The 13807-nt window shown below is 43.6% G+C and overlaps 1 protein-coding gene across 1 annotated transcript in view; it reads left to right on the top strand.

Annotated features, from left to right (window-relative positions):
• The window catches only part of LOC128405339 (atrial natriuretic peptide receptor 1-like), a 52342-nt gene extending 42073 nt beyond the window's left edge, over positions 1–10269 (top strand). Inside the window, exons 19-23 of the mRNA XM_053371868.1 lie at positions 195–334; positions 3988–4140; positions 5938–6036; positions 7773–7864; positions 9960–10269. Coding sequence (XP_053227843.1) covers positions 195–334; positions 3988–4140; positions 5938–6036; positions 7773–7864; positions 9960–10094 — 619 coding nt within the window. The 3' untranslated portion in view covers positions 10095–10269. The remainder of the gene's footprint in view (positions 1–194; positions 335–3987; positions 4141–5937; positions 6037–7772; positions 7865–9959) is intronic.
• Positions 10270–13807: the final 3538 nt, after the last annotated feature.

The following is a 13807-nucleotide window of genomic DNA, read 5'->3' as shown; positions in this document are numbered from 1 at the left end:
CTAAATTGACATGGTGAAATTGAAAACTGCAAAAATAATTATTGTAGGGAATCAGCAGAGTGGAGGAAGTGGAGGAGGAAAGCACTGCTCAAATATGCAGAATTTAAAATGTAATGTGCCATCAAAATGTGTCAGCATCAAAATGTTTTCCAAAATCCTTCGACTCACATTTAAGGCTTGTTCTTCCTTGCCAGCGACATCGTTGGCTTCACTCAGCTTTCCAGCACCAGCACACCTTACCAAGTGGTTGACTTCCTAAACAAGCTCTACACGACCTTTGATGAGATCATAGACAATTACGACGTCTACAAGGTGGAAACTATTGGAGATGCCTGTGAGTGCTTCAAAACAACATTGTCATCATCAATCTTTATTACGGTCCAGAGAGCCAACAAATCGTTACAAAGCAATACACAATTCATACAGCCTACCTCCAGGTTAGGGGACGCGGGTGGCACTGCGGCCTAAACCACAGAGCCTAGGGCTTGCCGATCAGAAGGTCAGCGGTTCGAATCCCCGCGATGGGGTGAGCTCCCGTTGCTCGGTCCCTGCTCCTGCCAACCTAGCAGTTCGAAAGCACCTCAAAGTGCAAGTGGATAAATAGGTGCCGCTCCGGCGGGAAGGTAAACGGCTTTTCCGTGCGCTGCTCTGGTTCGCCAGAAGCGGCTTAGTCATGCTGGCCACATGACCCAGAAGCTCTACACCGGCTCCCTCAGCCAATAAAGTGAGATGAGCGCCGCAACCCCAGAGTTGGCCACGACTGGACCTAATGGTCAGGGGTCCCTTTACCTTTACCTTACCTCCAGGTTAAACAAGCATTTTGTTCAGAATATAGGGATCACTGGTTCTTGCAACCACCAATAAAAACTTTGCCACTGCTAATGTTCTAGCGTTTGTCCGGTCTTCCAATAGGAACCTGACATAGTGAGCCTCTGATTTTCCCGGGAAAGGTACCAGCAAGGGTAATATCAGTTCAGCCCTGGCTTGCTCATATTTTGCACAGTGCAACAAAATATGTTTTATGGAATCGATGTCTTGAGCACACGAGCAAAGTCTGTCCTGGTAGTGAACTCCTCTCAACCTGCCATCCAACACTGCAGAAGGAAAGATGTTTAGTGTGGCTTTGGTGAAAAGCCTTCGATACTTTGGTACTGTCAGGTTTTTAATGTAAGATGTTAACTTAAAGACATGCCCATATTGAACTCCTACTGCCAGCGGACTACAGACTGCGTGTGATCAAGATCGCAAGTCACTGTGTGCATTATCCCATAATCTTTGCTTTAACGTCTTTAGGGCGCCTTCATAACCCAGGTAATACAGTTGGGAGGGGGCGACAGACCAATAGAGGTGGCTTTTTTAGCCATGGTTTTCTGCCATTTGCTGACAAATTCCTCATTGGTCAGGCGTTGGTACAAACCCTTCCCTAGATCAAACACTGAAATCCTGAGCCATTTTTTTCGGGCAGCCCACAACGCTCTGGCTGAAATTGGGCATTCACCAGCTTCCAACAGAAGTACGGAATTGGGGACGCAGTTAGGTACCTGCAGCAGAGATCATAGAAATTTTGCCTGAAAGCCATCTAGCTTTGGCAGGTCCCCATTACGCCAGACATTTGCAGCGTACAGGAGTTGGGAAACGGGTTTTGCGTTGAAAACCCTTAAGGCTGCTGGAACATATACAACATTGTTAGTCCTTCCAGGACTTCCTTTTTATTATTTCAGTTCCTCACCAATTCCTTGAAAGGTTAAAGAACAAAAAAGCAGGCGTCCGAGTAAATGAAAACGGGCGTTGAACTCGAGCGGCTATATTTCGCACGCTGGGACAATAAAATCACAAGCAAGGGATAACCTTTGTTGGCTAACTTACTTGTTGTCAGGCTCGGGGAATTCTACCCCTTCCCTGGTGTCAGCTCGAAACAGGAAAAAAACGAAGAGCCCTTAGTCTATGAGTTTATTTAAAACCTCACGGTGAGAGACAAAGAAATCCAGTCAGCCTCCCATAATGGCATTGTTCCAGCTAAGCTCCCCCCTCTTCCCTTCCTAGCAACAGCACTTCCCCTTACGGTGGCCGCCAGGGGCTAATTGTCTCTGAGTTCTTTGCTCTTGCACCCTCAACGAAGGGCACGTTCTAGGAGAAGGGGGGTCAGAAATACTCTCCAGTGATAATGTGTCCACTGGCTCTGGCTCTCCCCTCCCTTCTTCTAACACTGCCCAACTTTTCTGTTCATCTATCTCTGAGCTGTTACCTTCCTCAAACCACTGCTGTAATTCACTACTCCCTTCCTCTTCTTTGGAAGTGTCAGGAGAAAGAGGGAGATGATCTCCACCATTCCTCCTTGCCTTCAGTTCAGTCCCTGACACTTGTCCTGTGTAGTATTAGTGGGCAGAAACAAAAGCTGAAAGCCAGAACATCCCCAGTCCAAAAAAATATTTTTTTTTTACATTTTTATCACATTGCCACATATCTAATCATCAAAATCAAAGAAATACATTTCCCCAATTCCCCCCCCCAACTCCCCTCAATTTCCTTTTCTGGTTTTTCTCCCCCAAATTAACCCCTGCCTGCTTTCAAATATTTTACATGTTATCTCCATATTGATAGTTTTTATCTCTGTTGTTAATTGTAAATGTTTACTCAAACCCTGCTGGTGAGTTTAGATCTTTACATTGTTTCTGTAAATACAACATAAATAGTTCCCAATCTTTCTTAAATTATCTATTGTCTTTGTCTCTGAGTCTTTCTGTTAGCTTCGCCATTTCAGCATATTCCATCAAATTTTGTAGCCATTCTTCCTTGGTTGGTATTTCTTCACTTTTCCATCTTTGGGCTAATAACATCCTGGCCGCAGTTGTAGCATACATAGTTTCTTCTTTTCTCTTGGTAAATCTTGACCCATAATGCCTAATAAAAAAAAAGCTTCTGGTCTTTTAATAAAAGTCAATTTAAACATTTTCTTAACTTCATTATAAATCATATCCCAATACTTCTTAATCAATTTGCAGTTCCACCACATATGGAAAAAGGTGCCTGTCCTCAGTCCAAATTTGACCTCAGCCCAGGCTCATCAGGAAAAGCAATGTTTCTTTACATTTGCCCATATCTGCATAATAAGAGTTGATCGTCATGGCCAACCTTACAGAGATGCTGTAACACTTGCTGAAGTAATGTATGCAGAGTGCTTTGAACATTTAATAAAAGTTTGTGGTTATTTTTCCTGCACTAAAATATCCCTTCATGAATAGGTTTCCCATAAATTATTTCCTGTGCCCCAAGGAAGTTGTCCTGTGAGTGTGCAGACTCGCAATGGGACATCTCCCAAATCTGTTATGGGTTTCTTCTCAGCCTCCAGAGCAGATTTGGTGGGTGAAGGGGTATCTTCGGGGGGGGGGGTAGGAGAACAAGATGCTGTGCCAAGTTTACTTTCTGCAAGTCCCCTCCCCCACCATTAAAGAACAAAAACAAGAAAGATTTGTGGCACCTTAAAAATGAAACCTTTATTTTTCAGAATCTGTGACAGAAGCTTTTGTGGGTGAGAACCTACCTCATCAGGTGCACAAATTGGAAACCTAGACAGCTTGGTGTAGAGAGAAGTAGATTTTTCTTTTACAAATTGAAGCCAAAAGGTCAAGCGAGGCAGAAGATAGGAAGAGGTGTAACTCGGGAATTTGTAAACAGAACACAAAATAATACAAAATCCAGCCAGGCAAAGACTCTCATATATGAGAGGTCAATGCCTCGGATCTAAACAGCCTAGGGAAAAGTAAAATAGCTGTGATCATCTGCTTGAGGCTCGGCATGTTTGCACATTTGCATTAAGCCATGGCTTGGCTTAGCATGGCATGTACATATGGCCCAGCCATTCCAGTTCAACCATCTTCAGGTGAGCTGTTGCCGTTTCTTCTTCCAAAGTTCGGACACGAGCGATGGTAATAGCAATATTGAGCCTATGCCGACCTCGGTGAATATTCCCATTTATTTTTTTCCTAGACATGGTGGTGTCAGGAGTGCCCAGAGAGAATGGCATTCGCCACGCCAGCGAGATTGCGAGTATGGCTCTGGACCTGGTCTCGGTGTGCAAAACGTTTAGGATCCCACACAAGCCCAACACCCAGCTAAAGATTAGAGCAGGGATCCACTCAGGTATGAGGGTGCACTGTGCCAGGGAGAAATGTTGACTCTGCAAAAGTGGGATGTGGGTATAAAGGAGAATTAAAGTAGGTTGCCCTCATTCAGGACCGGGGAAGGTGTGAAGCTTGCCCTCTTAAGGCTGTGTCCACTCATAGCCCTTGTTGGTGATGGCCAGGTTGTGATGGAGACAGACTAGAAAGAAGTGCAGAACTACATCCCATTGTGGGAAAGAGACTGGTTCTCATGCTGCTTTTTGAAGTGGCAGTTCTGCCTCACTTTCTGAGCTAATCTAAACAGGGTAGCAGTAATTGATGGAAATATACCGTACTTTTCCGTGTATAAGACTAGTTCCCCCCCCCTTTTAAAATAATGCCAAGAAGTGGGGGTCGTCTTATACATGGGATGTGCATAGAGTGGACGTCTTACTGATTGCTGCTGTGGCTGTCAGTGGCTATCGTGTGTGTTATTGGTTGCTGCATCAAAGGGAATGGGTGTTGTTGATTGGCCGATGCTGCGGCAATAGGGCAGGCGATTTGCAGGCGAGGGGAGAGATGGGAAGGCGGATTTTGCAATGTGTGCAGGTGAGCGATTCTCAGCATCCCCCCCAAAAAATAAGCTCAACCATCCTCAGTAATCCACCCTCCCAAAAAAACTCAACAACTTTTTAGCATCTCCCCCCTTTTTCTGAAATTTCAGTCCCCCAAAATAGGGGGCATATTATACATGGGGATGTCTTATAGACAGAAAAGTACGGTATATATTTATTTATTTCGGTCAATAACCAGTTGAAATGGATGTGGGAACAGCAATTGGTCCTCCCTCTTCCCAGGAATGAAAGAACGTGAAATATACTCAGAGTCGAGAGTGGATTTCATGCTCTTTATTCAGCTCATAGTGGTGAGGAGGAATGGAAGTTCCCCCACAATATCTGCTTTATATACATTATTTACACAATGGGCTGCACGTGATTGGCTAATTCCAGGATTCTCCTGTAGGCCAATCAGGTTGTGGATTCACTTCCACCTGGAGCTGGATTGGGTGGCTCCTGCGAACCAATCATACTGCTGCATTGTTCTAGGACCAATCAGACTGCTGCATTCTGAATCCTATTGTTCTAAGACCAGTCAGACTGTTGCATTTTGGATCCTATTGTTCTAGGACCAATAAGATTGCTGCATTTTGGATCCTATTCAACTCAGTACATAACAGAACGATTTGCACGTATCTCGTGCTCTTAACTTAGAGCGCCCATCACGAACAAATGCACTTCTGTGGAAGAAGCCTCTCATTATGATAGCCTACAAATCTCAATGGCAGCTATCTGCAGCTCCATCAGCTAAGCTCCTCCCCACTTCATCTCCAAGTCACATCAGACATTTAAAGCACTCGTATGTCACTTTGACAGCTAGAGTTTCCCCCAAAGAATCCTGGATACTGTAGTTTGCTAGGCTGCTGACCCTGCAAGACCTGTAATTCCCAGCACCCTTAACAAACAACAGCTCCTCAGCTTCTCCCTGAGTGACATAAGAGTGCTTCAGATATATGGTGTTGATGTGACCAACATTGCCTTTCTTCACACAGAAGACTTTCCTCCGTACCAAATGCACATCCCTGCCACTTTCCTCCCTGTGCTGTTCCTTGTTCTCCTTTTGCAAATGTTGTACTGCTTTTATTTTTTAATAGAGTGAACCCACACAGAAATGGTAAGCCCTGACTGTTATCTCTGATACTGGGGTGAACTGCAAATAAACTCAAGTCAGAAAGGATCCTTGGATTGGTTTGGGGTTGTTGTTTTTCCCCTTTCTCTAGGGCCAGTTGTGGCAGGAGTTGTGGGAACAAAAATGCCCCGGTACTGCTTATTTGGGGACACCGTCAACACAGCCTCCAGGATGGAGTCCACCAGTGAAGGTAACAAAAACAGCAGCAACTGGCAAATCTCTGTGAGAATTAATGAAAGATGAGCTGATGACATTTCAGGTGGGCCACTGCAGAGATCTAGGGACGCGGGTGGCGCTGTGGGTTAAACCACAGAGCCTAGGACTTGCCGATCAGAAGGTCGGTGGTTCGAATCCCCATGACGGGGTGAGCTCCCATTGCTCGGTCCCTGCTACTGCCAACCTAGCAGTTCGAAAGCACGTCAAAGTGCAAGTAGATAAATAGGTACCGCTCCGGCAGGAAGGTAAACAGCTTTTCCGTGCGCTGCTCTGGTTCTCCAGAAGCGGCTTAGTCATGCTGGCCACTTGACCCGGAAGCTGTACGCTGGCTCCCTCGGCCAATAAAGCAAGATGAACGCCGCAACCCCAGGGTCGGTCATGACTGGACCTAATGGTCAGGGGTCCCTTTACCTTTACTACTGCAGAGATACTTATGTTTTTGTGTTGATTGGGGTTGGGTGGGTGAGACCAAAGCAGGTGGATTAGTTTCCCCTCTTTCGGCCACTCCTTTCCCTCTCCCTCTTTTTTTAAACACTTCTCAAGATTCCTTGGGGTGAAGTTTACATGCATGGTGTGTACTCAACCCAAGTCTTTGTCCTCTTCACTGTGATAGCCCTTCGCCTTTCTATTCTCCAGCCTAAACATACCAAGTTCATCCAATCTTTCTGCCTAGTTCTTTCTAGCACTGACCATCTTTGTCACTCTCCTAACCAAGATTGCATGGAATTGTCTTTGTGGAGTGGAAGGGTCAAGTTTTCCAACATTTCTCCAGTGAAAATAGGGATGCCCAGTGCTTTTTTTCTAGAAAAAGAGGTGCCGGAACCAGGGCCGGATTTAGGTTTGATGAGGCCCTAAGCTACTGAAGATAATGGGGCCCTTTTGATGTCCAGCTGTCCTTTGTCAACAACAAATTGCCGCTGTTTTTTGTGTTAAATATATGCTATATGGTAATTTATGGACCTAATAGGTATCTAAAGCCACTTGCATATGACAAATAGGAGCCTACACAACACAAAACACTGTTGTTGTTTGTAGTTTTTATTTTATTTGTTTTTTATCTTATGTTTTGGAAATGTACATCCAGGTTTTTTTTTAATTTGAACTTTTTTTGGTGGCCCCAAGAGAGTGGGGCCCTAAGCTATAGCTTGTTTAGCTTATACATAAATCCAGCACTGGCCAGAACTCACCTCTGGCGCCTCCCTTGTCCTCTTAGAATGGCACGCACCTGAGAGGTGCCAGAACTGAATTCCGGTAAGTTCCGGCTGAAAAAAAAGCCGGGGGGGATATTTCATACTCTCCAACATTTCTCTGATGAAAATAGGGATGTCCTAAGGAAAAGCAGGACATTCCAGGGATCCCATCAGAAATAGGGACAACTTCTCTACTTGTCAACGGACTGTACTTGAAAAATAGGAATAGTTGGAGAGTCTGAACTTGTCAACAGCTATAAGGAGATGGGAAATACTATCATTAATTCTTAGTTGACACAGTCATGGACACATTCCAAAATGCCTCAGGCGGAAGCCATAGACCTCAGGGTTCCCCTGTGAGTCCACTAGCAGGACTGTAGCAGCAAATGGCAGAAACGAGATTGGGGGAGAGATATCTACGTCTAAGAGGCCATTGGTCAGTTTCTACAGCAAGTTTTTCTTTGAAAAGGGAAGCAGGGCTGGTAATAGTGCTGTAGCTGAATGTCTCTTTTCCTTCTAGCTCTCAAAATACAGTGCAGTTCAAATACATACCAGCTGTTGGAACAGATTGGAGAGTACATATTGGTGTGCCGGGGGAATTTGCAAGTCAAGGTAAATAGGAAACGTTTGTGTTCAGGCTTTCCCGAAGGGGAAATGAGTGGCAGACCTTTGGAAAGCTTTTGCTTTAACCCCTTTGGATTGGCTGGCCTTGAGTCTGCTCTGAATCTTGAACATCATTCGTTTCTGGTCTGCTCCTTAGGGCACATTTGCACTGTGTAAAGTGACTCAAGTCTTAATGCCTCTCCCAAGAAACCCTGGGAACAGCCGTGATATTGAAAGTTACCAGCCTAGGGCCTAATTTCTGCCTAAGTTCTCCAGGACCTATTTTTATCCTGAAGACTTGAAGTCCCAGAAGATGCAAAGCTGTAATATAGAGGAAAGTGGGTTTGAGCAGAGTTTCACCTCAACAGTGGGTAACTAGAACATCTATGCTTATTCCAGTGCAGATGGAAAGTGCAAACATATTTCTGTTAGGAGCGCCCCCAGCTTTGCATTTTTAGCCAATTAACCACTGGCCTTTTTGCAGTTTGATTAAGTATACATATACATTTCTGAGGTTCTGTGTTTCTGAGGTACTGAAGAAAGTATAAGGCAGGCATAGGCAAACTCGGCCCTCCAGATGTTTTGGGACTACAATTCCCATCATCCCTGGCCACTGGTCCTGTTAGCTAGGAATCATGGGAGTTGTAGTCCCAAAACATCTGGAGGACCGAGTTTGCCTATGCCTGGTATAAGGTAACAGTCCATTTAGTAAACAAAAGCTGCCACTTATGGGCCTGGTTTGCATGTAACGCTAGGCTAAACTATGGTTTGTGCTGACACACTGTGGGAAAACTGTAATGGGAACTAAGCCATGGTTTGGATTAGCATTATGCCATTCCAGACAAACCACAAGCTGAAATCAATGTCGGGTTTTGGCTGGTGGTTTGCTTAGGTGAGACAAGCGATGACCTTCGGTTACATGATTTCATCATAGCAGACAGCAAGATGAATGAAGTTGCTTTTGACAGAAGATAAACTGCAGTGGAACAGAAACAGTTCTGTATGAGATGGATACGAGGTGGAAAGGAAAAAAAGATGCATTCTTACATCCCTGGTCCATGCTATGCCATACTTTAGTTTAGTGCTTTGCATGAACCAGGCCATTATTAGACAGAAGGACAGTGGCGTAGCGTGGGTTGCCAGCATCTGCGGTCCCGGGGGGAGGGAGGGAAATGGATGGAGAGATGCGCATGCGCATTCAACTACATAATAGCATCTGCGTCACCCAGGACATTGTAGCTGCAGAGATAATAAAAGAAGAGTTGTTCCATTGTTTGGAGAGGTCACTTCCTGGTTCACATGGAGAAGCCATTTTTAATGGTGCCCAGTGAAGGAAGTGCACAGCTGTATTGGGGCAGCATTGGGTGCCGAATTTTTTCTCTTGGGGCAACCACCCTGTGCCTCCCCCCGCCCCACCATGCTACACCACTGCATGTATTCACCCAAATTAGAAACCTCAAAACAGTACCCTCAAAACAGAAACACTTGGTTTCAGCACACAAAATTTAAAAAGGGGGGGAGGGGTGGTTCCATTCCAAACTGAGCAAAACACAATGGTGTCCATTGAAAAGGATGGCATTTTGGCCCACTTTGAGAACAGATCTTGAATTGCAGCCCTGCTCATCAAAAATGGAGTACGGGTCAAAGTTGTTAACCTTTCCTGGGGAAGGAAAGCCCTGTTTTTTTTTTGGGGGGGGGGGTTCAGGTCAAAGATGTTGAGCCTTTCTTAAGGAGGAGGAAAGCCCAATTTTTAAGGGTATGGGGGGGAGAAAGAGGAACAGCCACACACCAACAAATTGCTGGGGAGACAAACAGCCTCACTGAGTAAACTCCATCTTCTGTTCTGTAGATTGTGCGACAATAGAGGGCGGGGCAAGGGGGCGGTAAGGAAAGGGGCCCAGCGATCGACCGTGATCTACCAAAACCTCCCAGGGTCTACCAGTAGATTGCGATCGACCTGTTGGACATCCCTGCTCTAGTGCAATTTAAATAAAGCAACAGGGGGCGGGGCTAGCCATGCCTCTATTTTAGTGCTGGTATTTGCTCTCAGGTGAAAAGTATTGCTGACACCATTGATAAGTTGTGCTATTACGTTTCTTTCTAGGGGAAAGGTGACATGATAACATATTGGCTGGAAGGAAAGAAGTCTAGTGCAACTCAAAAGAAGAAGCTAAGCCCTTCCACAACCTCTCAGACTCTTAACCAAAGTACTTGCAGTATCATCCCAGGTGTTATATAAAATGACCTGCTTTCAACCCTGCCATACAAAAACCCCACCAGGTACTTTCTCCATGGTCACAGTCTTTATACACCCCAAATGAAACTGTAAGCAAGAAGCATCTAAGTCCTCTTCTCCAAAAGGGAGGTCCTCATTAGTGATATGAAGAAAATAGACACCGTTGTAGGCTTGCAAACCCTGACTCTGGCTGTTTTCAGACATTAGGTGAAATTATGGTTTGTTTCGCCTGCCCCCAAACCATGGTTTATTCAGGGCCAACAAACCAGGGTTGGAAACCCTGCTTGAATCTTGTCTGCAAAGCAAACTTTGTGCTAAGTGAGAGCCAGTGTGGTGTAGTGGTTAAGAGTGGTAGTCTCGTAACCTGGGGAACCGGGTTCGTGTCTCCACTCCTCCACATGCAGCTGCTGGGTGACCTTGGGCCAGTCACACTTCTTTGAAGTCTCTCAGCCCCACTCACCTCACAGAGTGTTTGTTGTGGGGGAGGAAGGGAAAGGAGAATGTTAGCCGCTTTGAGACTCCTGAAGGGGAGTGAAAGGCGGGATATCAAATCCAAACTCTTCTAAGTGTTATTTGTTGTTGTTACTAAATTCACAGACCTCTGCCGAACCACAATTAGGATCACTGCGTCACCTAATGAGGGGGCTGCACTCTTTGGATGGCACAAATGGTAGTGAATTGGGGGTAGGAAATGGTTTAAAACCATGGTTTTTTTTTTTTTTTTTTTTTTATAATATTTTTTATTACGTTTCTTTCCAAATTTTATACATTACAAACAAGGAGTTTACAAGAAACCATTTTTTTTTTTTTTAACAAAAATCCCAAATTGGACTTCCCCACCCCTTCCGATTCTGCGTTCTTTATATTAACAATGTCAGCAATTTGTTACCTTATGTCATACCTTATTGTAACTTTTACATGTTATGTATCTATATTCAATGTATTATGTCAGAATTTTTATACCTTTAAAATAAACGTAACATGTTCAATTTCATATTATCTCCTTTTCTCTTTTATCACTTAGTTTACTATTTACTTAATCATAATTGCTAAAGCGTATCATTTTCAAATCATGCACCGTCTTAAAATTCATACAGTTTGTAATACTTTTGCAAGTAGTCTTTAAACTTTTTCCAGTCCACCTCAATTGTTTCTACATCCAAATCTCGGATTCTGCCGGTCAGTTCAGCTATCTCCATGTAGTCCATCAACTGCGTCTGCCATTCCTCCAGCGTGGGTAAATCTTGTGTCTTCCAGTTCTTTGCGATGAGTATTCTTGCTGCTGTACTAGCATACATAAACAAAGTTCTGTCCTTCTTTAACACTTTCTGGTCTACCATGCCCAACAGGAAGGCCTCTGGTTTCTTGGGAAAGGTATACCTAAATACCTTTTTCAACTCATTGTAAATCATTTCCCAGAAAGCCTTAACCTTTGGGCATGTCCACCAGAGGTGAAAGAAAGTCCCCTCTGCTTCCTTACACTTCCAACATTTATTGTCAGACAGGTGATGTATCTTAGCTAACTTGACTGGGGTCATGTACCACCGGTATATCATTTTCATAATGTTTTCCTTCAAGGCCGTACTGGCCGTGAATTTCATTCCGGTGTTCCATAACCTTTCCCAGTCTTCAAACATAATGTTGTGTCCAACATCCTGTGCCCATTTAATCATAGCAGATTTAACTGTCTCATCCTGTAAATTCCACATAAGCAGCAAGTTATACATTCTAGATAACAGCTTTGTCTTTGGTTCTAACAATTCTGTCTCTAGTTTCGACTTTTCCACCTGGAAACCAACTTTTTTATCCATTTTGAAAACCTCTTGAATTTGAGCATAATGTAGCCAGTCTCGCACCTTATTTTTTAGTTTGTCCTGGCTCTGCAACTTCCAATTGTCTCCAATTTTTTCAGTCAATTCCCAATATTTCGGCCAATAGGCCTCCATATTGGGTCTTTTTCGGGCCTTGGCCTCCACTGGTGATAGCCACCTCGGAGTTTTACTCTCTAGTAAGTCTTTATATTTCATCCAGACTGCAAAAATTGCTTTTCTGACAATGTGGCTTTTAAACAATTTATGTGCTTTAACCTTGTCGTACCATAGGTATGCGTGCCATCCAAAAGCATTATTAAAACCTTCCAGATCTAGGACATCGGTGTTTTCCAACAAAAACCAATCTTTCAGCCAGCAGAAGGCTGCAGCTTCATAATACAACCTCAAGTCCGGCAGGGCAAACCCCCCTCTTTCTTTCGAATCTGTTAATATTTTAAACTTTATTCGGGGCTTTTTGCCCTGCCAGATAAATCTAGATATATCCTTCTGCCATTTTCCAAAGCAATCCACTCTGTCCACGATCTGTAAGGTTTGAAACAAAAATAACATTTTCGGCAACACATTCATTTTTATAGCTGCAATTCTTCCCAACAAGGAAAGTTTCAATCTTGACCAAATTTCTAAATCCTTTTTAACTTCCAACCAACATTTCTCATAATTATCCTTAAATAAATTCAAATTCTTGGAGGACAAATAGATCCCAAGGTATTTCACTTTTTTAACCACATTCAGTTCTGTTTCTCTCTGAAACCCCTCTGTTTCTGTAATTGTTAAATTTTTGGTCAGAACCTTAGTTTTTTGTTTATTCAACCTAAATCCCGCCACCCGACCAAATTCAGATATAAGTTCGAGAACTCTTTTTGTACTGGATTCTGGCTCCTGCAGTGTCAAAACTAGGTCATCTGCAAAAGCTTTCAGTTTATATTGTTTCACTCCGACCTCTATCCCTTGTACCAACCGGTCCTCTCTGATCATATTCAATAGCACCTCCAGGACTGAAATAAATAACAGAGGGGATAGAGGGCACCCTTGTCGTGTCCCTTTTTCAATTTTAAATTCCTCCGTCACCACATTGTTCACTATTAATTTAGCTTTTTGTTCTGAATAGATTGCTTGTAGTCCATTCTCAAACCCCCGTCCCACTCCCATCCCCTCCAAGTTCTTCTTCATAAACATCCAAGATATATTGTCAAATGCTTTCTCCGCATCAATAAAGATTAACACCGCCCTTGTGTTCCTGTTAGTCTGCAAAAGTTCTAAAATGTCAATGATGTTTCTAGTGTTCTCATATAAATGTCTACCAGGGAGAAAGCCAGCTTGGTCTTTATGAATTACTTCATTTAAGACTTTTTTAAGTCTATTTGCCAAAATGTCTGCAAATATTTTGTAATCCACATTTAGGAGTGAGATGGGACGGTAGTTTTTAAGCTGAGTCTTTTCAGATTCTGACTTAGGTATCAATGTGATGAAGGCTTCTTTCCACGTTTCTGGTGCCCTCTTCCCATCCATAATCTGGTTACATACCTCCAACAAAGGTTGTATCAAATAGTCCTTCAGAACCTTGTAATATTTGGAGGTAAGTCCATCCGGGCCTGGAGATTTGCCTAGTTGCATATTCTGAATGGCACCTTCAATTTCCTGTGTGGTTATTATAGAGTTCAAGATTGATCTTTTATCTTGAGTTATTTTTGATAGTCCATTTGTCTTTAAAAATTGATCTATCTCTGATTCTTTCTGGGGCCCCTGTGCATACAGTTCTTTGAAGTATCTGTGGAAGCACCTCCTAATTTCTTCTGGTTTCTGTACGGTCCTTCCATCAATCTCTAGATTTGTTATCGTGTTTAGCTTTTGTCTTTTTTTCAGCTGCCAAGCTAGCAGCTTTCC

The sequence above is a fragment of the Podarcis raffonei genome, chromosome 17 (assembly GCF_027172205.1).
Source record: "Podarcis raffonei isolate rPodRaf1 chromosome 17, rPodRaf1.pri, whole genome shotgun sequence".
In the NCBI taxonomy this organism is placed as follows: Eukaryota; Metazoa; Chordata; class Lepidosauria; order Squamata; family Lacertidae; genus Podarcis; species Podarcis raffonei.
The sequence above is the reverse complement of the archived record's forward strand: the minus strand, read 5'-3'. Positions and strand labels throughout refer to the sequence as shown.